General features: G+C 51.5%; 2 protein-coding genes across 5 annotated transcripts in view; one reads left to right on the top strand and one right to left on the bottom strand.

Annotated features, from left to right (window-relative positions):
- Window positions 1-11,323, top strand: part of OPA3 (optic atrophy 3 (autosomal recessive, with chorea and spastic paraplegia)) — a 67,809-nt gene extending 56,486 nt beyond the window's left edge. Inside the window, exon 2 of the mRNA XM_005692642.3 lies at window positions 9,231-11,323. Coding sequence (XP_005692699.1) covers window positions 9,231-9,664 — 434 coding nt within the window. The 3' untranslated portion in view covers window positions 9,665-11,323. The remainder of the gene's footprint in view (window positions 1-9,230) is intronic.
- Window positions 10,945-23,859, bottom strand: VASP (vasodilator-stimulated phosphoprotein). Of its 4 annotated transcripts, none has more exons than XM_018062607.1 (13): window positions 23,521-23,859; window positions 16,351-16,522; window positions 16,102-16,267; window positions 14,943-15,036; window positions 14,401-14,450; window positions 14,042-14,283; window positions 13,806-13,903; window positions 13,222-13,273; window positions 13,025-13,061; window positions 12,758-12,803; window positions 12,514-12,604; window positions 11,920-11,977; window positions 10,945-11,795 (listed from the first exon to the last, which is right to left on the bottom strand). In XM_018062607.1, the coding sequence occupies exons 1-13, from the start codon at window positions 23,523-23,525 to the stop codon at window positions 11,758-11,760; spliced, it is 1,149 nt and encodes a 382-aa protein (XP_017918096.1). In that variant the 5' UTR covers window positions 23,526-23,859; the 3' UTR covers window positions 10,945-11,757. The 4 variants fall into 4 exon arrangements, with proteins under 4 accessions (XP_017918096.1, XP_017918099.1, XP_017918095.1 ...); XM_018062610.1 differs by having other exon boundaries at window positions 13,025-13,058; XM_018062606.1 differs by having other exon boundaries at window positions 13,806-13,906; window positions 23,521-23,858.

Below are 26,794 nucleotides of genomic sequence, written 5' to 3'. Positions count from 1 at the left end.
AAATACTGAGTAGAGTTCTCTCTGCTGTAAAGTAGGCCCTTCTTATTTACCTATTTTATATATAGCAGTGTGTTTGTGTGAATCCCAAACTCCTGATTTATCTCTCCCCACCTCAGACCCCCCAGAGGGTTGTGACTTTAAACTAGCCATATTGAGACCGCCAAGTTCAAGCACTTGGCGGAAGATTTCATCACTCCTGATGGAACAGGGCTTCCTGGGTGGCAACGTGATTCCTGTTCTGATTCTCAGGGAGAGAGCCAGGAAGCTCTCCTAAGTCTCACCCTCTGTGCATCTTGTATAATGAAACTGTTTGCAAGTATGCTTATGTTTTTAGGGCATCTATGAGTTATTCTAGACAGTTTTGAACCTGAGAGAATTGTGGGCACCCCGAATTTGTAACCAGTCAGTCAGAAGTGCACATGGCTTGGGAACCCCACTTGTGGTTGAGGTCTGGAATCGGGGCAGTCTCCTGGGACTGAGCCCATACAGTGTGGGGTCTGCACTGACTCTGGGTGATCATAATCCAGGTCACATTGCAATACACCCAGTTGGTGCTGACCAGTTGGCTGTGAAATAGAGTAGCACCTAAACCAATTTCTCATTACCAGGTTACCTTTTCTTTTTAAATTGTGGCAAGATATACACGACTTTCCCCTGGTGGCTCAGCAATAACGAATCCACCTGCCAATGCAGGAGATGCAAGAGAAATGCGTCTTTACCTCTTCAGAAAGTAACTATGGGAATAACAAATGACTACTATTCTTTGACTCTTAGAAGGGTAGGTACAAGGGGTGCCTGGAGAGGGAGGTGAGACCAAAAAGGAAGGAAGTCTTTATAGGATATGTTAGTGAGCAGGTTACTCCTGTACCTGGGGCTCAGCCTTGCAGGGACCCCTCCAAGAGACAGTGTATAAGGTACCCCAGAGTTTGCCATTCTGTTCTTTTAAGTTTCCCATGGGCTTTGAGTTTTAAGCTTGGAAGATGGACATGTCACACACCAAAGAGCGGCTCCACTTCTACTTGATCTGAAAGGCAGCATCAGGACACCTTGGTGACTAGAAGGAAAAGAACCTCCCAAAAAGCCACACTGGGCAGAAAGGTGTCCACAGGGACCTTGGACTCAATCTTTGTGCATGCCAATGAACCCACCTGCTAATACAGAAGATGAGGGTTCGATCCCTGAGTAGAGAGGATCCCCTGGAGAAGGAAATGGCAACCCACTCCAGTATTCTTGCCCGGGAAATCCCACAAACAGAGGAGCCTGGCAGTCTACAGTCCATGGTGTTGCAGAGTCCGACAGGACATAGTGATTAAACAAGAAGAAGATTCTTCTTAAGAATAACACCTGGTTGAAAAAAAGAGAAAGAACTTCCCCGACAATCCCGTGGTTAAGACTCTGTGCTCCCAGAGCAGGGTTTGATCCCTCGTTGGAGAACTAAGATCTCACAAGCTTCTTGGCGCTGACAGAATTTTTTAAATAATTAAAAATAAAAAATAAATTTAAAAAAATCCCATTAGGCCTTGTGGCCATTTTAAGGAGTCAGGACTTTTTCTGTGAGCAAGTAGAGACCACTGTAGTAGGCTTTTCTGCAGAAAAGGGCTGTGGCTTAACACTGTATTTTTATTTTCTGGGATGATCACTTCTTGGTGGGGAGCTGCAGGGGGCTGCCAAGGGGCAGAGGCTGCGATACATCAGACCTGGTGACCAATCAGAGCAGGTGGGTGAGGATAGGAGCTGCAGTGCTCAGGTCCCATGAATATTGTGTCTGTGCCAACGTGTGTGTGTAATTACACAGTTCAGTTGCTCAGTAGTGTAATTACATTAAACGTTTATTTTTTAATTCTCAGTTTTAAGAATAAACATTCCTGGGGCTTCCTTGGTGGTCCAGTGGTTAAGAATCTGTCTGCTGATGCAGGGGACATAGTTTGATCCCTGCTCCGGGAAGATCCCACATGCCCAGGAGCAACCAAGTGGGTGCTGCTGCTGCTGAAGCCAGCACCTCTAGAGCCCGCTCTGCAGCAAGAGCAGCCCCCTCAGTGAGAAGCCTGCACACGGCAGCTGGAGAGCAGTCCCTGCTTGCCGCCGCTGGAGAAAGCCCGTGCACAGCAGCGAAAAACCCAGGGCAGCCAAAACAAATAATCAATTAAATCTTAAAAAAAAATAAATAAGCATTCTCTAAAGCTCCTCATAAAAAGCAGCAATTCTCAGCCACACACCACCCACTCTGTACCCCTTCTCCTGCCACAAACGCTTTCAGTCCTTTTTCTCTAAGTCCTTATCCTGCCTTCCCTTGGATATTTTTGTCAAAGCAGCTTTATTGAGGTATAAGTGACACACAATGCAATGCGTGTATATAAAGTATAAGATTTGATGGTTTAAATTTTTAAAATTGTATTGAAGTATAATTGACTGACAGTATTTTTTCTCTATATATAAATATCTCTGCTTATAGTGTGTATAAATTTGATGAGTTTTTTAAAGATGTATTTATTTTTGGCTGAACAGGGTCTTCATTGCTGCGGCCTTTCTCTAGTTGCTGAGAGCAGGGGCTACTCTTGGTGGTGCGTGAGCTTCTCAGTGCAATGGCTTCTCTCGTTGCAAAGCGCCTGCTGTAGGCGCCAGACTTCAGTAGTTGCAGCAAGTGGGCTCAGTAGTTGTGGTGAGTGGAGTTCGTTGTCCCGAAGCGTGTGGGCTCTTTGAACCCATGTGCTGAACTGAAGCGCCCTGCTTTGGCAGGTGGATTCTTCTTGCCGTGAGGGTAGTTCAGGGAGTGGAAGGGGCAGAGAGTAGCTACGGGTGTCCTGCCAGCTAGGACAGTCACAGAGCAGGGCTGGGGCTGGCCTGCCCTGGCTCCAGAGCATCCCCCTCCCCTCCAGTTCCATATGAGACCATTGTACAGTCTTTTTTTTTTTTTTTGGCTGAGTCAGGTTTTAGTTTCAGCACCGGAGATCAAATTACCCACATCCAAATTGGCATCATAGAGAAAGCAATGGAATTCCAGAAAAATATCTCCTTCTGCTTCATTGACTATGCTAAAGCCTTTGACTGTGGATCATAATAAACTGTGGAAAATTCTGAAAGAGATGGGAATACCAGACCACCCTGTCTGCCTCCTGAGAAACCTGCATGCAGGTCAAGAAGCAACAGTTAGAACCGACATAGAATGGCAGACTGGTTGAAAATTGGGAAAGGAGTGCCTCATGGCTTGTATATTATCACCCTCCTTATTTAACTTATATGCAGAGTGCATCATGCGGAATGCCAGGCTGGACGAAACACAGCTGGAATCACGATTGCTGGGGGAAACATCAATAACCTCAGATATGCAGATGACACCACCCTTATGACAGAAAGTGAAGAGGAACTAAAGAGCCTCTTGATGAAAGTGAAAGAGGAGAGTGAAAAAGCTGGCTTAAAACTCAATATTCAGAAAACTAAGATCATGGCATCCAGTACCATCACTTCATGGCAAGTAGATGGGGAAACAATGGAAACAATGACAGACTTTATTTTCTTAGGCTCCCAAATCACTTCGGACAGTGACTGCAGCCACAAAATTAAAAGATGCTTGCTTCTTGGAAGAAAAGCTATGACGAACCTAGACAGTATATTAAAAAGCAGAGATGTCACTTTGCCAACAAAGGTCCGTGTAGTCAAAGCTATGCTTTTTCCAGTAGTCATGTATAGATGTGAGAGTTGGACCATAGAGAAAGCTGAATGCTGAAGAATTGATGCTTTCAAACTGTGGTGCTAGAGAAGACTCTTGAGAGTCCCTTGGACAGCAAGGAGATCCAACCAATCCTAAAGGAAGTCAGTCCTGAATATTCATTGGAAGGACTGATGCTGAAGCTGGAACTCCAATACTTTGGCCACCTGATGGGAAGACCCAACTCATTGGAAAAGATCCTGATGCTGGGAAAGATTGAAGGCAGGAAGAGAAAGGGGTGACAGAGAATGAGATGGTTGGATGACATCATTGACTTAATAGACATAAGTTTGAGCAAAGTCCTAGAGATGGTGAAGGACAGGGAAGCCTGGCATGCTGCAGTCCATAGAGTCGCAGAGTCAGACACGACTAAGTGACTGGACCACAGCAACAAATTGTGTGTGAAATGGAATCTCATGTGGGTTTGATTTGCATTTCTCTGCTGACTAATGTATTGAGCATCTTTTCACTTGCTTATTAACAGTTTGCATATCATGTTTGGTGAAGGGTCTGTTCAAATCTTTCCCCCATCTTAACTGGATTATTTATCTTCCTGTTGTTGAGTTTTAAGAGCTCATTATGTGTTCTGGAACAAGTCCTTCATCAAATATATGATTTTCAAATATTTTCTCCCAGTCTATGGCTTGCCTTCTCACTTTCGTAATCGTATAAAATGTAAAATTCCTTTTTTATTTAACAACATTTTTGAGGTATAACTTACATGCAATAAACTGTGCTTATTCTAAGTGTTCACTGTGATGGGTTTTATCATGCGTATTTGCCATGAAATCACTACCGTTAAAAATATTTCCATCATCCTCCAGATTTCCTTGTGTTTTTTTCTGGTCCATCCCTCTGGCCACCCCTGCCCTCGGGGAACCAGTGACGTGATTTCTATCACTGTGCACTCATCAAAATCTCTTCCCCTGCCCCCAAATGGCTATATATATATATATATATATATATATATATATAATTGGGTTTTTTGAAATAATCTTTTACTTTTAATATATTTTTATTTATTTATTTGGCCGCAGGATGCAGGATCTAGTTCCTTGACCAGGGATCGAACCCTAGCCTTGCACTGGAGTCTTAGCCACTGGACCACCAGGGAAGTCTGTAATCTTTTACTTTTAATCATTACGAGTTGCAGACATAGAGAAAATAATGTAACAAACACCCATGCACCTACCACTTGGAATTAATAGAGAAGAACATTTTGCCCTACTTGCTTTGGGTCTTTCCGCCTTTTTTAGGAAATAAAATTAAAAAGTCTCTTTTCTCCCTGCTTCCTCCCTCATCTGTCCTGAAGTCGCTGAGTGTTACTCCGTGCGAGATTTTCCTTTTCCTAAACATATGATGTGCGTCCACAGTCAGTGCACATCCTTGTTCTTATCACACTGTCTCTATTGGAACTTGCCTTTCTTCTCTCCGTGTTATGTTTGGGAGATTCTTGTGTGTGGAAATACATAAAGCTCCTTTGCAAATCATGAGATTTATTTATTAGTAGTGAAATAACTCTGAAGTGTTGCTAAGTTGGCAAAAATATGCTTGGGAATATAAGACATTGCTAGGGAAGCAAACGCGAGTGATTTCACCATTTTGTTTGGCTTTGTTTTAACTACTGTGCTTGATAACCATAGCTGCATTTATAGATGGTGACATAAAATCCTCTTCAAGTTCAGGCTGAGATTCCCTTTAGAGCCTTTACCTTTAAGGAACTGTCTAGATTTGTGGAGGTAATTGACATGTGGAATTTGAAAATTTTTTAAACTTGTGGTTCAAATCATATAATGAAAGTGTATTGTAAAGACCCTCTTGGGGACTTCCCAGGTGACCCAGTGGTTAAGACTCTGTGTTTCCAATGCAGGGGATGCATTTTAGATCCCTGGTCGAGGAACTAAGATCCCACGTGCTGCTTGGCAAAAAAAAAAAAAAAACTGTCTTAACTGCTCAACAAATTTTGTTTTTCAAACAAGAAAGGAATGTGTCTTCTGCTGTATTCAAAATGGATAACCAACACGGACCTACTGTATAGCGCAGGGAACTCTACTCAGTTTTGCGCCAGCTTGGATAGAGGGGGGTGTGGAGGAGAACGGACACATGTGCAGCCATGTATGGCTGAGTCCCTTCTCTGTTCACCTGAAACTGTCACACCATCGTTAATCAGCTATGCCCCAATACAAAATAAAAAGTTTAAACTTAAAAAAAAAAAAAACAATTACAAATGTAAAAAAGAGAGAGAGAGAGAAAGGAATGTATATTTGGGTCCCTTTAACACAAGCCATAGTCATGCCCCTTCCCCTCCCATTTTGAGTGGGGGACTGGAATTTCTCAGGCCTGGGTTCTGAATCCATTTTGCCTTCCAACAGACCTCGGGGAGAGTAGAGAATCATGGTTCCATCACAACCCTTCTCCCTGCTCCCTGCACGCAAGCAGAAGCCTGGAGGACATCATAAGACTGGGATTCCTCTTGGGAGGGGCCCGTACAATTTCCCAAGTGGAAGAGGATTAAATAGGCAGTCAGGGAACCTTGAACTTAGATGTCGCAGGCTCCTCTGACAGGTGGCCAAGGCCAAGTCTGATCGCCCACAGGCGACAGGGAGGAATAGACTGATGAAGGGCAGGGCACTGGCCAGTGGCATTTCTCTGGGCCTCTCCAGATGCTGCAAGTGAGACCAGGAGGGTGGCTGGACAACACCGGTTCATTTGGGTTATGAAAAACTTTAACAGGATTATAATGTACCTAAAGCAAAGCGTACAAATCCCAAGTGTCCAGTTTGATAAACTCACAGAAAGAACAGGAAACAGAGCATAACCAGCCCCCTAGAAAGCCTACCATGTCCCCCTTCCAGTCACTAAGCCCGCCAAGGGTAACCACTACCCTGACCTGTGGCTCTGTGGGTTGAGGTTGCCTCTTGGGGGATGTTACATAAACGAAGTCACACAGCAGTGTGCGCTTGTGTGGCTTCCTCCACTCGACACTGTTCAGTTTGCCGTATGTTGTCACGGTTCACTTGTTCTCACTGCTGTTGAATGTTTCACTGTGTACCTTAAAAAAAAAAAAACCAATCCTGCTATTATGGGTGGGCATTCAAGTTGTCTCAGGTCCTTTATTCATAGCACTGAGATGAACATGCAGGGACATGTCTTTAGGAAAACATGTGACAGGTTTTGGTGGGTGGCCACCCAGGAGCGGAATTGCTGGTTTATCAGGATTGGATGCTAAATTTAGTAATCACTGCCAACCAGCTGCCGGAGTGGGTAGATGTCCTCAATGACCTCCTCGGAGTCTGACTGCAGTTTGTCTTTGGCAGCACTTAGGATGTGCAGTAACAGGCTTCCCTCATAGCTCAGCCGGTAAAGAATACGCCTGCAATGCAGGAGACCCCAGTTTGATTCCTGGGTTGGGAAGATCCACTTGAGAAGGGATGGGCTATCTACTCCACTGTTTCTGGGCTTCCCTGGTGTCTCAGCTGGTAAAGAATCCGCCTGCAATGTAGGAGACCTGGGTTCGATCCCTGGGTTGGGAAGATCCCCTGGAGAAGTGAAAGGTTACCCACTCCAGTATTCTGGCCTGGAGAATTTCATGGACAATATAGTCCATGGGGTCCCAAAGAGTTGGGCACGACTGAGTGACTCTCACTTCACTTCAGGATGTGTGGTGTTTTCATTTCAGCTATTCTGGTGGGTATATAGTGCTTTCTCTTTGTGATTTTAATTACTATTTTCCTGATGTGTAATAGAGGTTAGCATTTTTTTTTTTTAACGTTGTCTAGTGGGCTTCCCCAGTGGCTCATATGGTAAAAAAATCTGCCTGCAATGCAAGAGACCCGGGTTCAATCCCTGGGTCAGAAAGATTCCCTGGAGAAGGGAATGGCAACCCACACCAGTATTCTGCTGGGGAAATCCCAGGGACAGAGGAGCCTGGCAGAGTACAGTCCATGGGGTCTCAGAGTCAGATATGGCTGAGAGACTCTCTCTCTCACACACACACACACACACACACACACACACACACACACACACACGAGTGGCCATTTAGTTCTCCTCTTAGGTGATTCAAGTCTTTTTCTATTGACCAGTCTGACATCCTCTTATTGATCCCCAGGAGGTATTTGCATGTCCTGAACCTGAGTTATTTGTCAGTTATTTGTCCAGTGTGGTGCAAATGGCTTCTCCCAGTCTGGAACTTGCCTTTTCTTTCTCTTGCTTGTGTCTCCCCCGCCTCCCCACCCCCCGCCACCTTTTTCTTTCTTTTTTGGTCACACTGGGTCAGCATGTGGAAACTTAGTTCCCCCACCAGGGATCAGACCAGGACCCGAGGCACTGGATGCATGGAGTCTTAACTACTAGATTGCCAGGGAATTGCCCTCTGGGGCATCAAACAGGAATGAACGTTTGTAATTTCAGAGCATCCCAGTGTGTCAAACTTTTTCCTTACGGCTAGTCCTTATCATGTTTTCCTTAACAAATGTTAACAGAAAAAGATCAAAAGCGGTCAACCTTTGGAGTTCCCTGGTGGTCAGATGATTAGGATTCCATGCTTTCGTTGATGTGGCCTGGGTTCAGTGCCTGGTCAGGAAACTGAGATCCCGCAAATCACAGAGTGTGACCAAAAAAAAAAAAAAAAAAAAAGGTGGTTCACCTTTGAGGACTAGGAGGACCAAAACTGGAGGTGGAAAGATGGACTTTTGCATTGCAGTTTACTCACTTCAGTGTAATCAAAATGATCCCCCACCCCCCACGTGCATGTTATTCTTCTAACTTAAAGGGGAAAAAAAAAAACAAAAAGAAACCTATTAGGTCAGCCTGATCACTGTGGAGGATGGTTGGCAAGGGTCAAGTATAAATGTTTTCAGAAAGTCATCCCTTAGTGAGCCCAAGGAACCTTATTTTTCCCATCAGTTCTTGTATCAGTGGATGAATATTAATTACTACTGCAGGGATTCCGGCTTAAATATCAACTCTAGGCTACTCTTGCATTGACAAACAAGGACAACGGTGATAACCCTTGTTCACACAAGTGATCAGATAAGGAAGAAGCTGGCATTAGAGCAGGAGCCCCAGCCCTGAGCTCTGTACAAAGCCCCAAACCCCACAGTGAACTCACTTCAGGACGGGGTGCATCACCATCAGCTCCACCTTTGGGGAGAGGGAAGGAGCCTGGCTGGTGGGCTGGGGGGTGGGGCAGGAGCAAGGTTTACACCGACGCTGGACTTGTGGCCACTCACCCCCCCTTAGAGATGCTGCCCCACACCCTGGACCTCCCCTCCAGGGCAGCAATTCTCATCTGCAGTAATTCACCAGAACCTTCTGGACGTTTTCAAAATAATGCCCTCAAGGCCACTTCTGGCCAGGTAACTGCGAGGCCCGGCGCCAGTCTTGGTTAAAGGTGCCCATTTCCCACTAGCGCTCGAGATTCTGGCTGCTGCATCCCCATTGCTCCGACAGGGACACCGAGCATCAAGGGGCAGGGCTTGCGGTCCCAGCCAAGATCCCTGACCCCTCTCTTCCTCTGCAGTGTACCACTGGGTCGAGATGCGGGCAAAGATGCGCCTCATGGGCTTCAACGCGGAAACCATCAAGCCGCTGAACGAGGAGGCAGCTGCGGAGCTGGGTGCCGAGCTGCTGGGTGAGGCCACCATCTTCATGGTGGCCTGCGGCTGCCTGGTGCTGGAGTACTCGCGACAAAAGACGCAACAGCGTCGCAAGGAGGGGGAGCAGCTCGCCACCTGGGACGCGATGCGGGACGAGGTGGACCACCTGGCACTGGTGCTGGAGGCCCTGCAGGCGCAGGTGCAGGCGGCGCCGCCGCCAGGCGCCCTGGAGGAGCTGCAGGCGCAGATGCGAGAGGTGCGCGCCCAGCTCTGCATCCAGGACCTGCCGCCGGCGCCCCAGGCAGAGCCCACACCAGAGGATGAGGGACTGCCAGACCCAGGTCTCGGACAAGACTGATGTCCGGGCTGCCATGTCTGTCTGCACTATCCCTCCCTGAACCAGCCCAGCTAATAACACCAGGCCCCTTTAGGGCCAGCTGGGATCCTGGACAGGGCTTGATCCAACCAGGCCTTTGGTCACCTTCTTACTAACCTGCCCGGTGAGGGGGTACCTTCTACTGGGACTCCCCCATCCACTGGTGAAACGTTCCAGCCCAACCCTCCACCCCCTACTCCACTGGTTTAGCACTTTGGAATGGAGAAGCAGTGTCTTCCACTGGACCCCACCCCCCCACCACTACATCTCTCATTTTACCACTCACATCTTCAACCTACCTGAGGAGTGGTTCTCTTCCTGGGACCCCCCCATCTACCTTTTCCCGCTTCTTCACTGGTACAGAACATTGTAGTGGAAATACAGAAACCTCTGATGGACTTCCTGACCCCATGACCTTCCATCTACCTCACTCTTTTAGGGGCTTAGGAATAGGATGGATCTTGGCATGCATCAGCTCTTCTGAGTCACTGTGTCTCCTGTATTTAGTCCACCACTGGTATCCTGACTGGGGTCCTCCCCTTTAAGTGGATCTCCCCTTCCACCCTTTCCTCCATCCAAATCTGCTCTTCAGAGTACTCAGGGATTCCCCCTTACTTCCTGCCTTTGAACTGGACACTCAGTTACCACCCCCCCACCTTCATGCAAAGTCTTCTGCCAGTGAAGTCTGCCCCTCAGCCCTGAAGTTCCCTACCTCCAACAGAATGGAATAATTCCACCAGGCTACCTCACCTACCCCCTGCCCACCCAATGAACCACCGAAGAGGGGAGTGTGTATGACCTCTGATTCCTGAATACTACTTTTTAAGACTGTAAATATTGTAATAATTAAAGGAGCTCTGGAGGGAAAAAAGTCATCTTAAGAAAGTGTCTTGAGAACCATGATGTACATCTGCCAACTGGTACAAGGCTCACTAAAATTAGCAGCTCCAAGGGTTCCCGGTGGGAGAAGGCCTGAGTCATCCTTCGAGTCCTTTCCCAGACAAAGACACTGAGGTCCAGGAGAACCAAAGGGTCTGGCCCAAGGGCAAACGGTCAATGAGGGATGCCCTTGGCTTTCTCTAGGGCTGGGTGGAAAGGAGTAAGGAAGCTGCCCATTGAGGGGCACCGGGAAGCCAAGAGGGGGCAGAGGAGCAGGTTCCGGTGGGAAGGAGGAAAGTGAGGGAAGGTGGATTACTGAGGGAGGGAGGGACATGCCCATCCTCATGAGAGCAGCCATTCAAATGACACCAGAAATCTTAGCATTTATAAAAACTGGCAGATTTATTCCGCAGGGGCCCATTTCCAAGACGCTAAAGGTGAAGGTAAGAGGAGAGGTTTCCTCCCCTATTCCTTTCCCCCTTATCTTGTTTATCCCCAGGGGGTAAAAATGGCCTAGACCCCCAAACCTACCAAATAAAAAACCAAAAAACTGAGGTTCCAAAAAGTTACAGCATCTTAATTCCTCATAGAAAAGGGGAAGGAGCCAGAGGGAAGGGAGGGAGGTCCCTGGGGTAGGGGGAGGCACCCCCAGCCTGGTGGGACGACCCTCCTTACACAGCTGTCCCAAATGGGACAAGCCAGGGGCACAGCATTTAAAAACTCCCACACCCCATTTTATCAAAACCAAAGAGAAAAAAAAAATTTCCTCCCCCCACAACAAACCTAAATATATATATATATATATACTTTTTTTTCTTAAAAAACAAAACTTCAAAGGCATTAAGCGTTAAAGTGAATCTACAACAAGGGAATGTGAAATTCCCTCCTTCCTTCCCCCTTACTGTGGGGTTACTTGGTACATCCCCAGCAGAGGAACCAGCCCCAAGGGGATGGCAGAGGGGAAGGACCAAAGGGAACAAAGGGTGGGGGCTTCCCCAGCCAATCAGCAGCCAATATGGGTGTGGGCGTGGTGCTGGGGAAGCCACACCCCTTGGAATTTTCCAAGTGACATAGGGAGTGGGGAAGATGCATTCCTGTGTGGACTTCAGCCAATTCCAAGTCGAGGCAGGGAAAGCAGGGTGACAGGTGGAGGGGGTATGCAGAAAGGAGAAACTGGATTTTCTGGGGCCCTGTGGTCAGGGGGCACCCCGCTTCCTCAGCTCCTGGACAAAGGCTGGAAGGAAACAGTGGGCAGAGGTCAGGGGCAGAGCCTCTTCCCCTTCTCCCTTCCAAAACAAGGTTCCAAGGGACACCATCCCTCCAAAATAAATAAATGCTTAAAAAGGAAAACACCTCACCTTCAATTATTTCCTCTTTCACTTTCTGCAATTCCTTCCTCACCTCTTCCAGAAGCTCCTGAAAATAATGGGGGTACAACCAATGAGGAAGAGTACCTGGACTTGCAGAAGTGAATCCCCCGTTTCTTAATGACCGAGGGGCCAGAGGAAGGAGGGTCAAGACCCGTATCGCACACACACCATGACATCACTGGCCAGGCCACAAAGTGACTGAGATTTCTAGAGGAGAATTCTGGATCCTCTGAACCAGAGAGAAAAGCACTGGAGAACATCCAGTACCAGGGCTGGCAAATAAGACATTCCAGTCTCCTGCCAACTCCGGTTGGTGATAAATGTCTGCGGCCAGTGTGCGGAAAAGGATTCTGGCTATTCATCAGGAGTGAGTGTAGTGATATTAGTAAGGTCTGTCATGGGCATTGTACAAGGCAGTTATGGGGTCTGTCATCCCTGACACGATCCAATTTCTCCAGCACTCAGACTGGGAAGCTGAGGGTTCCAAGGCCTTTTCTAGAATCACATAGCAGGTCAGTGGCAGAGTCTAGACCCAGATCTCCTTTCTATCCCCCAAGCCTCACCCCCAGTCCCCTCCCCTACCTGTTTCACCCTCTCCAGGTCTGACTCGTCACTGGAGCTAGGCGTAGGTGGGTGGGCCTCGGAAGTGGCCACTGAAGAAGACGACTTCATCCTGGGAGAGGTGGCGTGGTGTGGGGCAGAAACGAGGTTAGAGAGAGGGTCTGCCTCCCCTGCCTCCCATTCCAGGGGTCACACTGTGTTCCTCCCTACAAACTTGGCAAGTCCGACTCTTTCTAGGGGTGGGGCCCCAGTACTGATGGCCCACCTTGGCAAGGTTGTGCTGTTCTTCTCCCAGGGTCTCCGCACAGATTCTGGGGGACAGACAATAAGTCAAAAAGATCAGGAACAAGGAATGCCCTGCCTCAGCCTTTCTTCCCGAGCCTCATCAACCCCCATTCAAAGAACCATCTCAGGAGACTACAGTCCCCAGGATTATCTGTACAGACTCTCCCATGAAGGTGTGTTATACATGAGAAGAGGGCATCCTGGGACTTGTAGTTCCTGTGACTAGACTGGGCTCTCACTCACTCACCACTGTGGGCTGGGACTCTGGCGTCTGACTCCTCCTGCTGGTGGGAAATAAAACTGTCACGAGCCAGACATGGCCATTCTGCTCCTTTTCTTCCTCCACCTTCAAACACAGCCAATCCCTATCACAGCCCCGCCCCAATATTCCTACTCTAATGATACATCCTAAGGTGTATAAGGCAGGAAGGGTCCCTAACTCACATTGGCAGATTCATCCTTGGCGGGTTTCTCTCCAACTTGTGTGGCTTTCCTTCTGTTGAGAGAGAAAGGCAGAAACAGATGGCTTCTGTCCCCTCTCAGCCACTCAATAGTTCCCTTCCCCAGAGTTCTGGAAAAGTGGGTCCTAGGGTGCAGACTTCTGGAATTCATCAAGGCTAAGCACATTTTAATTTTAGAAGTCAAAGAAAGTGCTGTTCTCGAATGAGGGGGTGGGGGTGGCGTTTAGGATTCCTACATTTGGGAATCACAAAATTCTCAGGGCAGAGTCCCCAGCTTCTGAGGTGGGGTCATCTAAGGTCCTACAATTCTGGGTTCCAGAACATTCCAGAGGCTACCTAGGGGGTTGCAAACCTCAGTCATCTCAGGAGAATGCAGTCCCCATCATTATATCTCAAACCTGGCTATCAAAGGATGAACTTTCACCCAACGAAACAAACTAACCAGGAATCTGAGCCCTCCCCACACCTGGTCCTACTGAACCGGAATCTCCAGGTGATAACTGCTGGGTTGAGGGGTTTGTTTTGAGAGCTTTCCAAGACCATTGAGCGCTCTGGGCTCGGGCTCACCTCCGGGCCAGCATGGCATTCATCTCCTCCATGAGGCCTCCGCCCGTGCTTCGACTGCTCTCAGCTTTGGGGGCCGCGGGCCCCGCTGAAGCCTCCTCCTGCTGGAGAAATTACAGAGAAGAGAGGGCTTTACGGGCGGGCCTCCCAGCCCTCCTGTGAGGCTCCCAGGCAGCTCTAGCCTCATTCCATTATTATATCAGACCCGTCACCCCACATCCGCTGTGCCTGCCCCTCACCTTGCTAACTTTCCTGAGTTTGGCGCCGGCAATGGCTGAGGCCAGGCTGGGGGCCCCAGTCCCTCCACCACTGGGGCCTTGTGCTGTGGGGAGAGGGGGTGCCGGGGGTGGGCCTCCCCCTGCTCCCTGTGTGGCGGCCGAGACCCCTGAGGAGGAGAGACCAGGGGGTGGGGGTGGACCCGGAGGAGGGGGAGGTCCCGGGGGCGGTGGAGGTGCCCCAGCTGGGGGAGCAGGCGGGCCTCCTGTAAGAAACACAAAACAGGAGGGGTGCTGAGAGAAGCTTCATTCTTTGTTGTCCGGCTGGCCCACTCCCTCCTCTGGGCGGTCCCCTGACCCCCCGAGGCCATTTGAGCAATCACCTGCGTTGGAGGCTCTGCGCTCCCGCTCCATGAGCTCTGACTGCTGCTGCCTGGGGAGGGAGGGCGAGTGGCTATCACCCAGGGCCCCCAGGTGGCCAGCAACCTCCCGGATTGCCCCTCAGAGGTGTCCGGCAGGGCTGGTTCCTAAGCCCCACTCATGTCCTCTATCCCTGAGGGACCCAGGAAAGGACTGGGGGGTGGGGTGGTGAGGGCAGGGACAGGGCAAGACCGGGATGGGAGCGATCCAGTCATCAGACCATCAATAATCACAAAACACCCAAGATCCTTTAAACAACCCCGTTCTGGACTCTGCGAGTCCAGGGGACTGGGATTTGAAGGGTTCTGTAACTCTGGGCATCAGGAGTTTTTCAAACTCCAAGGCGGGGAGGGTGGTTCTTAAAGATGTGGATTTCTAGTCCCCTGGGAGTTGGAACATTCTGAAAACTGAAAGTTGGAGAGGTCTGAACTCTAGGCGCCAAGGGTTTTGGAACCACCTAGAACTCTGGCTGGGGGAAGGTTTCCCACCCGGGGACCAGCCCCACCTTTTCTGCTGCTCCATCTCCTCTGGCGAGGGGCCATTCTGGGCAGACCAGGTGGGAGGCGCTGTAGGTGGTGGTGGGGGCGGGGGCCCACCTCCTGGAAGTGAGAGCAAAGGCCAGTGAGTCACACAGAAGCCAGCCCCACCCCTTGGCACGCTCCCGAGGGGCCTCCGGGTACCCTGTGAGGAGGGTTGGCCCCCGCTTCCCCTGACTGAGCTGACAGGCGGTGGGCAATGGAAGGATACCCAGATCACAGGCAGGACAGCGAAGGCCCAGAGAAGGGGGTCACCCACCCCAAGGCCTGCAGATGGGAATTGGCAGGGACAAGACTTGAATTCAGGCAGATTCCAGAATCCAGGCTCTTAACGCACAGTCACAGCTGCTCAGACCCCCTACCTGAGAGCTCAGAAGAGGCTGACAGCCCCCTCCTCACCCAGCCTCAGGCCTCCGGCTCCCGTTATCTCTTGTGCTTCAGACTGCCACTGAAGTTGCTCTTGGAAGCAAATGCCTCCACCATTTGACGACTGGCGAACCTAGACGCACAGCCGTCACCTAAAACTGTTGCTCCTCAAAGTGCTCCTTATGGACCGGTCAACTTTGGCATCATTAGGGAGCTTGTCGGGAAGCACAGAGGCTCCGGTCTTGGCCCACCTACCTGATTCAGAATCTGCATTTTTTCTTAGATGACTCGCAGGCACATTCCAGTTTAAGAAATACCAACTGGAAGTATTTTCTTAACATTGTGGCTTGAAAACTGACTGACAATGATGTCAGTCAGTCTAATGGTTACCTGGAGAAAGGGCAAAGGAAACCTCCCGGAGGCCTGAAATATTTCTATCTTGATCTGGGAGGTGGTCACAACGGAGTGTGCAAGTGTAAAAATTCACGGAGCCAAATGGGCTCTTAGGAACCATGCGTTTGACACGTGGGTGCACTCAGGGCAAAGAGGAGCCCACAAAATTGGGTTGGCGAAAAAAATCCATTTGGATTTCTCCGTAACATTGGAAAAACCTGAATGAGCTTTCCGGCCAGCCCAGAAACTCTCCGTAGCAGCAGTGAATGAGCCCTGTTTTCAGATGAGTATACTGAGGCCGAGTGGTAAAGGGGCAGCCCCAGGCCTCACGGCAGGGCTCAACAGTCCCCTCCGCCCACTGTCTCTAACCTTCCAAGGCCTCTAGGGCGCTGGCCATGCCGTTGGCAAACTGCGTGGCATCCTCCTTGCTGCCAAAGTTGAGGCCCCAGACTTGCCGGGCATCGCGCCACTGGTGGAAGTTGGGGGTGGCTTGGTTATACTTGACACCTCGGACGATGGCACAGTTGATGACCACCTGGCAGGAGGCAGGGAGAGGAGAAGTGGATGGGGGTGGTGAGGCCCCGCAGGCAGAGGGGGCGAGGAGGAGGGGAGCCTCACCTGCTGGTCCGGCTGCATCTTGCGGCCGACCACCCGGAAGGAGTTGGCGGTGGGGTTGTGATAGATCTGGACGCGGCTGAAGGCCTGCGGGCCCGTGCCGGCGGGCAGCCAGCGCTTGTTGCTGTCATCATAGAGCATCACCGTGGCCCGGCTGGTGCACACAACCGTCTCGCTGCAGAGAGGCGGGCGGGGGCAAGGGGGAGAGGCCAGTTAGCTGTGGGGAGCCTGGCATCCTCCCCCCAGGGGCCGGTCACCGTCTCATTCCCCTGGGAGATTCGCAGACACAAAGTCAGTGTGCCAGGAAGAGGGACCCAATGAGAGGAAGAGGAAGACAGACCGAGAGAGAGGGCTGAGGACAGGCCCTCAGAGAGACCCAGACAGGGAGACTGGAGGAGAAAAAGACGGGTGGGACGACAAAAGACAGACTGGGAGAGACAGACAAATAGACAAACCGGGGGATGTGAGACAGACAGTCAAAAGGGGAGCAAGAGACAGGAAGAGGACGAGTCAGACCGGCTGGAAGAGGCAAACATACAGACTGATGACGGGGAGAGAGAGGTAAGAACGGGGGTCAGATTGTTACAGGGGAGGTGGACTGAGATGGACCGAGAGACAGAGATGTGGCGTGAGAGCTGATGGAGGGGGCCCGGGAGAAGCAGATGCAAGGGACAGAGCAGGTGTCCTGGGCAGCATTGGGAACAAGCCCCTGCCCGACGCCCTTGGAGCCTCAGTTTCCCTGTCTCTGCCAGGAGGCTTGGACCTTCCTGCCCCGACTCCCCACTGTGGAGGGAGGAAGCTGAGGCTCAGGGAGGTGAAGGGTGAGGCTTGCAGCAAGTTGGGGACCGATGCAAGATCCCAGGCTCTTCCCCTTCCTGCTGCCCACCCCATCCATCCGGCACCACCCACCCTCCCCCACCCCCTGGCACCAACGGCCATCAGCAGACACTCCCTGCTCTGTGTCCGGCAGTGACCCAGACAGCCCCAGCCCCACCCTGCAGGGCAGGAGAGCATCGCAAGGGACTGTCCTGTCCGCACATGGTGATAATCCAAGACCAGGCCTGGGGCTGCCCAGAAGGAGGGCCTGCCCCAGCCTTTGGATCAGCGAAGATTTCCTGGAGGAGGTGACATCTGACTTAGCCCTGTGGGGAGGGGGCTGAGTAACACAGCTCAGGGTTCAGGATCTGATATCCTCAGACGTAGGTTCAAATCCCCGCTGGGCCACCTACTCCATGTGACTCAGGCGAGCAACCTTCCCACAGAAGGCATCTTCTTTGCCCGCAAACTGGGGAAACGACAGACCCCACCTCCCAGGGCAGTGGGAGAAGTAAATGAGTCTGGGCATGTAGAGTGCTTGGCGTGGTGCCTGGCATGAGTGCTGAGTAACTGTCAGCATCCCTTCCCCAAGCACTCTGAACAGGCACCAAGGAGCCCTCCTCCACCCCTCACCAGTCCTTCTGGGAAGGTTCAATGCCCTCCTCTCTCAGTGGGGAAACTCAGGCTCCCAGACGGGAAGTGACTTGGCCAAGGTCACCCACAAACCAGGGGGAAGCACTAGTCCCTGCCCAGCCCCACCCCCACCGGACTTTTTCCTGAAAAGAGGAAGTTGGTGGTCAGAGGTTTCTGGGGAGAGAAATTACACCCCGCAATGGCTCTGTCTCTACCAGGGCAGGGGGCTGGAGCGTGACAGTGACACTATAAAAGACAAGGCAGGGAAAGCCCCCTGAGCTGACCCAGATCCGAGTTCTTAGGCCAGGGAGCTAAGCCCCCAGGTTTGCATAATTAGGGGGCCTCCCTCTGCCCTTTCTCTGGAGTCTCACATTTTATTCTCACTGCAGCTCTTCCAGGTGGGCTGTTTCATCCTCATTCTGCAAGGACTGCAAACAGTGGCACAGAGAGGTTGTGTGACTCACCCATGGTCATAGGTAGGTAGCAGAGCGAGGATCTGAACCCAGGCCACCTGGCCCCCAAGTCCACTGTCTTCACCACCGGGGACTGTGTGGGCCCTACCCAAACACCAGGTGCTGGTTCTAGACAGGCGTAGCCTCAGGGGCTGTTTCTGGCTTCCACTGCCCCTGGCAGGGCAGGGTTAAGGCCTCGCCCACACCTGCCACCCACACCCAGGGCAGACTCTGGCCAGCTGCCCAAGGCCTTCGTTGCTACCCCACCCTAGCTGCACTTTGCTCTTTCCAAGAGCCCCTGCCCTGCTCAGTCTCTGGACTAGCCTGAGCTCTGGGTGTTTGGTGAGTAACCCCAGACTGGTCTTGTCCCTCTCCAAACCACGGTATCCCCATTCTAGCAAAAGGGTCCTGTTAAAACACAAGTCAGATCGTGTCTCTCCTCTTCTTGGAAGCTCCGCTGGCAGCTCCCAGCAGAGTTTTTATTCTGGCCAAGTTCTCTCTGGGGCCTTCATAATCTGTATGATCTCTGATCTCCCCTCGACTGGCCCCACCGGCCATTCTAGCCACCACTTCAGCATGCCAGACACATTCCCACCTCAGGGCTGTGCTCTTGTTCTCCCTCAACCTGGATTTTCACCTCCTTCGGGCCTCTGTGTAGCCATCACCTCTTCCGAGGAGCCCTCCCTGACTACCCTACCTGGGAAAGCTCTCACTGCAAACACCATTGGGTGTTTCATAACACCCAATCCCTGACTGACAGGGCCTTATCTGTCTCCCCCATCAAACTGTCAGGACCACAAGGGCAGGGATTTTTGTCTTTTCTGTTCACTACTGTGTTCTCAGAACCTAGACTCGTGCCTAGAACCTAGCAGGTATCCAGGAGTTGTTAAATTAGCCGTCTATAAAAAAAGTTTTTTTTTTTAAACAGCCGCTGACATGTATTGGTTAGTCTGTGTCCCAGACACCGTTCCAGGTACTGAGCTCCAGCTGCCACAGCGAACCTTACCGTGAACACCCTTTTTCCAGACGAGGAACTGTGGCCACAGAGGGGTGAAGACAGTCATCCCAGGTCACAGAGCAAACAAGCAGAGGGGCTCATATTTGAACCCAAGTCCTGATCTTCCCCACCCCCAATGTTCTTAACCTCATTTAACGATGAGGAAATAGCTAAGCTGATTTTTTTTTTTTTTTTAAGGCAAGGTATAAAGTGGTGTGAGAGGTTTTTCTTTAAAAAAAAAAAAAAAAGCTGGGGAGGATATAAATACCTCTGCACCCAGAGCGGTGAAAAGCAGAGGTTGCTTCTCAGGGGACTAGCCTCCCCTGCTTGCCTCTGAGGCACTGGGACACCGGGGGTCTGAGGAGGGAGGCAGGAAGCGGACAGTTGGCACTGTTTACCTACTTGAGTTGCTTGATTATGTCTTATCTTTTTGCTTTGTTTTACCATGGGCTGGTATTACCTATAAAAAATTAATTCATTACTTAAGAAAAACAACAACAACAAAAAAAACACCTATAAACCAGACAAAAAGCTAGATCGGAAAAATCTCAAAAAATCTCACAGCCAGGAAGCCGGGAGTGAGATGCAAATAAGGTCTGCTTAATTCCAGTGGTCTCTGGGGGCTTCCCTGGTGGCTCAGATGGTAAAGAATCTGCCTGCAATGCAGGAGACACAGGTTTGATCCCTGGGTTGGGAAGATCCCTTGGAGAAGGGCATAGCTACCCACTCCAGTATTCCTGCCTGGGAAATCCCATGACAGAGGAGCCTGGCGGGCTCCATGGGGTCGCAAACAGTCAGACACCACTGAGCAACTAACACTTTCTACTTGACACTGGGGTCTCACAGCCTCAGTTTGACATAAGACAGTCTGAATCCCCAGTCAGCCCAGAACTCTCCCACAAACCCTCCCATTCTGGAAATCTCCAATATGTGGCCAGTAAAGGAGAACTGAAGTCACCCCCTTGCTGCACGGCTTCACCTCTCTGAGCCTTACTTTCCAGCCCTGGAAACCATAACTCCCTGGGGTTTGGTAAGGATTGAAAAAGATAAGAAAAGCCTTAAGCGCAGGACCTGGAATTTGGCACAGGACCAAAAGTGAGAGCTTCCCCGATGGCTCAGAGTAAAGAATCTGCCTGCAATGCAGGAGTCACAGAAGATGTGGGTTTGATCCCTGGGTTGGGAAGATCCCCTGGAGAAGGAAATGGCAACCCACTCCAATATTCTTGCCTGGAGAATCCCATGGACAGAGGAGCCTGGCAGGCTACAGTCCAAAGGGTCACAAAGAGTCGGACTCAAGTGACTAAGCACACACACAACATATAAGGGAGCCGAGAAGCAATGCAGGAAGGAGAGAGCTTCTCATCACGGGAGGCAATCAAGCACAGTCACTCTGGTTTACCGAAACTTTCCCGTTGAGATGTTTGCCCTTCCTTCTACCCCTTCATCTGATAGCCCCTTAAACTGTAATCCACCCCACAAAGACTCAGGGATACACAGCCTTTCCAAACTACAAATCTTTGAAGCAATCCTGGATAGAAAAACAGGTTTAGGGTCTGTGGGGCTTGTATGGGTTCACTCTAGTCCCTCCTCCCTGACAGGCCTCAATTCCCCATAAGTGAACAGGAAGGTAACTGGGTTCCTTCTTGCTTATCAGCATTATCTTCAGTGTTTGTACAGTAAAAACAGGTTACTTGTTTTTTTTCTAAGGCCACTAAAGGCTTGATTTTGCTTTTCTTTAAGAGTATAATAGGCCTGGGTTCCTATTCAGACTTGCCTACTTCCAAACTGACTTTAATAGGTAATCTGCTTAATTCCCCGGTGCCTCAATTTTCCCATCTGGGAAAGGGGGACGATCATAATAGTATCAATCTCTTAGAATTGCCATGAGGATTAATTTGAATCAGGCACCTGGTACAGTGCCTGGCACAAACGAGTTGCTTAATCAAATGGTCTCTCATTATTAAAAACAATAATGAACCAAATTCTTCTAGAGTCTCCTCTACACTAAGAGTCTCAGACCTCTGCCCCACTTCCCAGAATTCCAGCTCAGAGTCCTGGACACAGCAGACACTCAACAAATATTTGTCAAACTGAGAAAAAAAAAAAGAACTGTAATTTTCCATCTTAACAGCCTCTCTTCCAACTGTCCCCAAGACTGTCTCCAGCCTAACCAGCCAGAAATCAGAGGATCCCAGTGCCCTCCCATCCCTCAACACTGCTTAGAAATTTCTGAGGTATCTTGGGCCAGGCTTTTCTCTCTTTGAGCCTCCCTCAGTTTCCCCAGCAGCCACTAGACAGGGCCGTGGGTCATTCTGAATCCTAGCTGTCCTGGGAGAAGGGGCACAGCCCAAGGCCAGTGTGGCCATCAGCAGGGAAGACCCTTCAGGAGATGGGAGTAACCCTCTGGTGGGACAGGCATCAGCTAACTTCTGCCCACCCCCCAGGAGATACAGGAGGTTTGGTCATGGCTCGAAGTAGCAGGGGGCCTTGTGGGAGGGCCAGGGCCTCTGGGACTGGGGGAGGCGGGGGCAGGAGGCTGGCCCAGACATTGCTCCTGCCCTTTTACGGTCTCGGTGAGTGAGGCAGCACTAACTCGGACATCCGCCATCCGCCTTCCACCGTGCCTGGGACCGGAAACGGGGTGGGGGGGGAGCGCGCAAGGGGCGGGGCTGGGGGGGCAGTGGGAGAGGAGAATCCCCCGGGAAGAAGGTGAAGGAAGAGGGCTGACTCCCCAAAACTGCCCTCTCTCCCGGGCAGACCTTTTAGAGATGTTGCTATAATGGGGGAAAGGGTAGGCAGGAAGTCTTGTGGGTGTCTGTGGGTGCCCCCATCGCTCCAAATTTTCCAACAATCCCTTTTCAGCAGAAGGAACAAACGTGGGAGGGGGGGATTCTCTAACGACCACAAAAAGGAATGCCACCCAGATGTCAAAGGGCAGGGAATGTGGCCGATGAGAGAGGATGTGGGCCCCAGGGACTTAATCCCCAGCGGCCCCCCAGGGGCCTCCCCCTCAAGCTGGGGGCTTTGGAGCAGGAAGTCTCTGAGAGAGTAGAGGAAGGGAGATAGTATTGTCAGGCTCAGGCCTCAAGGGAGAGATTATGGGGGGCCGGGGAGGATGGGAGAATGAGGGGGAGGGCCAGTCGGGTCCCCCAGTCCGCACCGGCTCCGCCCTCAGGTGAGCCCAGGAGTTTTGAGGGAGGCTCCGGGAAAAACAAAATCCCTGGATCCCTTGGGCCCCCCACCCAGGATTAAATTCCTGGGAAGATAGCTGGAACTCTCTGGGAAGCCTGAGTCCCAGGGGGAGAGGGCTATGACCTTGAGGTTTTCCAACGCCCCCTCCTCCAACCGCACAACTCCGGACGGCTGGGTAAGGGGGGGCGGTGTTGAGAGGAGGGGGAGGTGCCGTGGTGGGGAAAGCAGCCGGCCCACGGCGCTCTCAGCCCGCCCCCCCCCGCCCCCCACACACACACCAGCTGTCTCGACAGGTGAGTCAGTTAGACAAAGGCCCCCCTTCCCCCAGCTGCCGCGCACCCTCCCTCTCCAGGGCCGCGCAGGTGGGGGAGAGGGGCCGCCCTTCGGTCCGGGACCGGGGAGGCGCCCTCGGCACAGAGCGCTCGCTCCCTCCTAGGCACAGCCTGTTTTAAGCACATTGTGGGTGGGGAGCGACGAGGAACGGGAGTCCCAACCAGACCCTCCAGGCTGCGTCTGGGTCCCTGGATCCGTCCACATCAACCTTCACAGGGGGATGAACCGCCCAAATTTAGGGGTTAAGTACCCCCGAAGTTAATGAGCAAAGTCCCTCGTGGGAAGAATTTCCAGCGCCATGTATAGAGGGACCCCGAAAACCAAGCTCTACGTCTCAATCTCTCTTCCAGGTCCCAGGGGACTCCCAAACAGGCCCCCCATAATCCCTCTCAGGGCCAGGTTGAGATTTGGGGGCAGTCTGAGTCCTGCCTAACCTCTAGCTTCTCTGCGGAGATTATTTGCCAACTTGGAGGTTCTCTGGAAAGTCTTAAAAATTTCGGGAGTCCTCGGAGCGCCCCCAAACCTAAGGGCTCCCAGGAGAATCTCACGGCATCACCCAAGCCTTGAGAGTCAAGGGGAAGTGGTCAGTGTTTGGAGCTTGTCCAAGGGGGCTCGGCCTCAAATCCGAGGCTCCCAGTGCCCAGTCCCCAAATTCCAACCGGGACCAAGCTGGGGGGAGGAGGGGACAAAGGCAGGGCGGCAGGAACCCGCGCCGGCCAGGGAACGGTCTGGAGGCAGTTGGAGGCTCACCTCATGGCTGCTCGGCGGGCGGGCGGAGCGCCCACGGGCTAGGTGCTCCCGGGGCGCCCCTGGCTCGGGGTTCAGAGATTCAGCGCTGGCTCTAGGTTCTGCTCAGTCTCCCCCAGGGTCCCGCCCCATAGAGTCCGGCTTCCTGGGGGGGAACGTGGACAGGGCCGGGGCGGGTCCTCGGGCGCCTCTTCCCTCTGGGGTTCTGCTCGAGGGGTCCGTGCGGCAGAAAGAGGGTGCGGCGTCCCCTCCCCGGCGCGCCCCCTCGGCCGGCGGCAGCTACAATGTTACTCTTACTACTGTACTTCTCTTTGCTACATTTCGTTCCAAAATTCCACTCCCCGCACCCACAATGCCCTGCGCCTTAAAGGGGCCGCGGACACCTTAAGGCGGTGGGGTTGGGGAGGAGTTGGTGGAGGGCGCTTAAAAGGGCAACGCGGAACCTTCGACTTCCGCTATGTCCCTCTTCCCCAACATTTTTGCACAGCGATGCACTCTGGGGGTCACCCCCAAATTAGAGGGGAAGCTTGATAGAGAGGAAGGGATCCTTCCTTAATCCTGAGTTCTCTCCCACGATGGAAATTCTTAGGGGAATATCAGTGGGGTACAATTTCTTCTCAACCTCCTCATGGACTTTTTTTCATTTCTTTACATTCTACTCAGTTTGGGGGGCGAGGAGGGCCCTCGGGTCAAGAATAGATTTTCTCCGATTTTCTCCCTTAAATCCTACCTTCGGGACGCCCCCCACCCCACCCCAAGGTCTCCCTCCTTCCCCAATTTATGAGGGGTCACTAAGGGGTGATCCACCTCCCTCGCCGAGGAGGGGGATGGGTGGGGAGGGGGCCCACCTCTCTCGTTGCCCCCACCCCCGCCCGCCCAGGGAAGGTGAGGAGGAAGTGGGCGCGGCCGGCCGCTGACTCACAACCGCAGGGTGTGTGTGTGTGTGTGTGGGGCGAGGTGGGGGGGTGGTGCAGCAGTGGACCTGGGTGGGAATGGGACTCCCGATCCCTGTCTGAATAAGGCTCCTGGCCCCCTACCCACGCACGCCCCGCCGTGACTCAGTTTCGCGTGCGGAGGATGATGGGATCATGCAGCAATCCGAGGGCACGGAGTTGGGGGACCCTCCCTCTGCCGACTCCTGCGAGACCCCTCCCCCACGCGCCAGGTTCAGGCTGAGTCCCTACACCCTCCCCGGCTTCCGCACCGGGACCCGCAGACTCCACCCCCCACGTGACGCCAGCTATATGACCACGCCCCTCCTGTAGAGCGCCACCTGGCCTGGGGGGCAGGAGTCTGGGAAATCAGTTGGAAGTTTAGAAATGGATAAACTGAGGCCTAGAGGCAGGGAATAAACCTGGGCTAGAGCCCTCTTGCCTGAGCCACCAGGACTCCAGTGGTTAATGAGAGTAAAACAATTCTCAGGGCCTAGCTGACTTGGTGAGGGAATCAAGCTTCCTACCTTTTTCCTAAAGGAGCCTGCTGCCTGGGCGATACCCTGATCTCTATCTCATTCTTCTAGGCCAGTCTCTGATATTAATTCTTCTCTGAAGAACTGAGTAATCCTCTCCCCTTCTCTACCCCACACTGCTGCTGCTACGTCGCTTCAGTCGTGTCCGACTCTGTGCGACCCCATAGATGGCAGCCCACCAAGGCTCCTCCGTCCATAGGATTCTCTAGGCAAGAATACTGGAGTGGGTTGCCATTTCCTTCTCCCCTACCCTACAGTGGAAAGCCTTAAACCCTGATCCGCTGTAGGTTATAATTATCTCTCTGTGTGTCTCAGGCTGTGAGTCGTTTGGGGACAGATTTGAAAACCCCAGTTCTTTGTGACCGTGGGCAAGTCCTTTCTCCTCTCTGGGTCTCGGCTTTCCCATCGGTGAAGTGGGAAAGTGGTGTTTCTGTGTGCCACTTGCACTACAGTCAGCACATTTTTTGGTAAAGATCCAAATAGGGACTTCCCTGGTGGTCCAGTGGTTAAGACCACAAGTAGGGGTCCCGGGTTCCATCCCTGGTCAGGGAACTAGATCACACATGCTGCAAGGAAGACCCAGAGCAGCCAAATAAATAAAGTCCAAATAGTAAATATTTTAGGTATATTAGACATAGGGCCTCTTTTATGTATTTTTTTACAACCCTTTAAAAATGTAAAAATCATTCTTAGCTCAAGTGCTGTACAAAACAGGTGGCAAGACGCCTGCACTAGAGAAACTCTTGCATGTGTACACAGGAGTCTGATCAAGAATCTTTATGGCAGCAGCAATGCAAGGGTAAGAAACTGGAAACAACCTAAATAGCCGTCAAGAGGATGATGGGTGTTGAAACCATTCCATATCTCTTGTTGGAAGTGCTGAGAGGCAGCTAAAAAGAATGAGGTGTGTGCAAATGGCATGAAAGAGGGCTCTAACACATTATTGAGTAAAAGGAAACAAATTACCAAATGATACATAGGGTATGAGTAGAAATCAAGGAAACACTTTAAGGTACCATATACGTGTGTGTTGGAGAAGCCAATGGCACCCAACTCCAGTACTCTTGCCTGGAAAATCCCATGGACGGAGGAGCCTGGTACACTGCAGTCGATGGGGCTGCTAAGAGTTGGACACGACTGAGCGACTTCACTTTCACTTTTCAAAAACTTTCATGCATTGGAGAAGGAAATGGCAACCCACTCCAGTTTCTTGCCTGGAAAATCCCAGGGAGGAGAAAGCCTGGTGGGCTGCTGTCTATGGGGTTGCACAGAGTTGACACGACTGAAGCAACTTAGCAGCCGCAGCAGCATACGTGTGTACTTGTGCAATAAAAGGTCTCAAAAAATCCACTCCAAACTCATAGCAGGAATTACCAATAGGACAGTGAATGGCATCATGGAGAATTTGATGATCATAATCTCAAGCCTCATCTCAAAAATGCCAAGTTTGGGACTTCCCTGCTGGTACAGTGGTTACGAATCCACCTGCCAATGCTGGAAACGTGGTCGCGGAAGATTTCCGCATGCCCTCAGGGCAACTAAGCCCATGCACCACAACTACTGAGCCCAGTGCTCTAGAGCCTCTGAGCTCAACTGCTGAGTCCATATGCCTCAACTACTGAAGCCCACTTGCCCTAGATCCCAAGCTCTGAAAACAACAGAACCCCCTGGCTCACTGCTGCCAACTAGAGGAAGCCCACGGGCAGCAATGAAGACCCAGTGCAAGCAAAATTTTAAAAAAGAAAGAAAACGTCAAGTTCAATCTTTCCTCTAGGCTTTCATACTAGCTGTTCCTTCTGCCCCAAGGGG

The sequence above is a fragment of the Capra hircus genome, chromosome 18, assembly GCF_001704415.2.
Source record: "Capra hircus breed San Clemente chromosome 18, ASM170441v1, whole genome shotgun sequence".
Lineage (NCBI taxonomy): Eukaryota > Metazoa > Chordata > Mammalia > Artiodactyla > Bovidae > Capra > Capra hircus.
Note: the sequence above shows the minus strand (reverse complement) of the source record. Positions and strands in the feature narration are given on the sequence as shown.

What these genes read in the sequence shown, in the direction of transcription:
- VASP (XM_018062606.1), bottom strand. An exon ending in AGATGCAGCCGGACCAGCAG is followed by an intron (nt 16,268 to 16,350) that starts GTGAGGCTCCCC and finishes GCCTCCTGCCAG; the next exon opens with GTGGTCATCAACTGTGCCAT. An exon ending in AATGCCATGCTGGCCCGGAG is followed by an intron (nt 13,274 to 13,805) that starts GTGAGCCCGAGC and finishes CTCTCTCAACAG; the next exon opens with AAGGAAAGCCACACAAGTTG.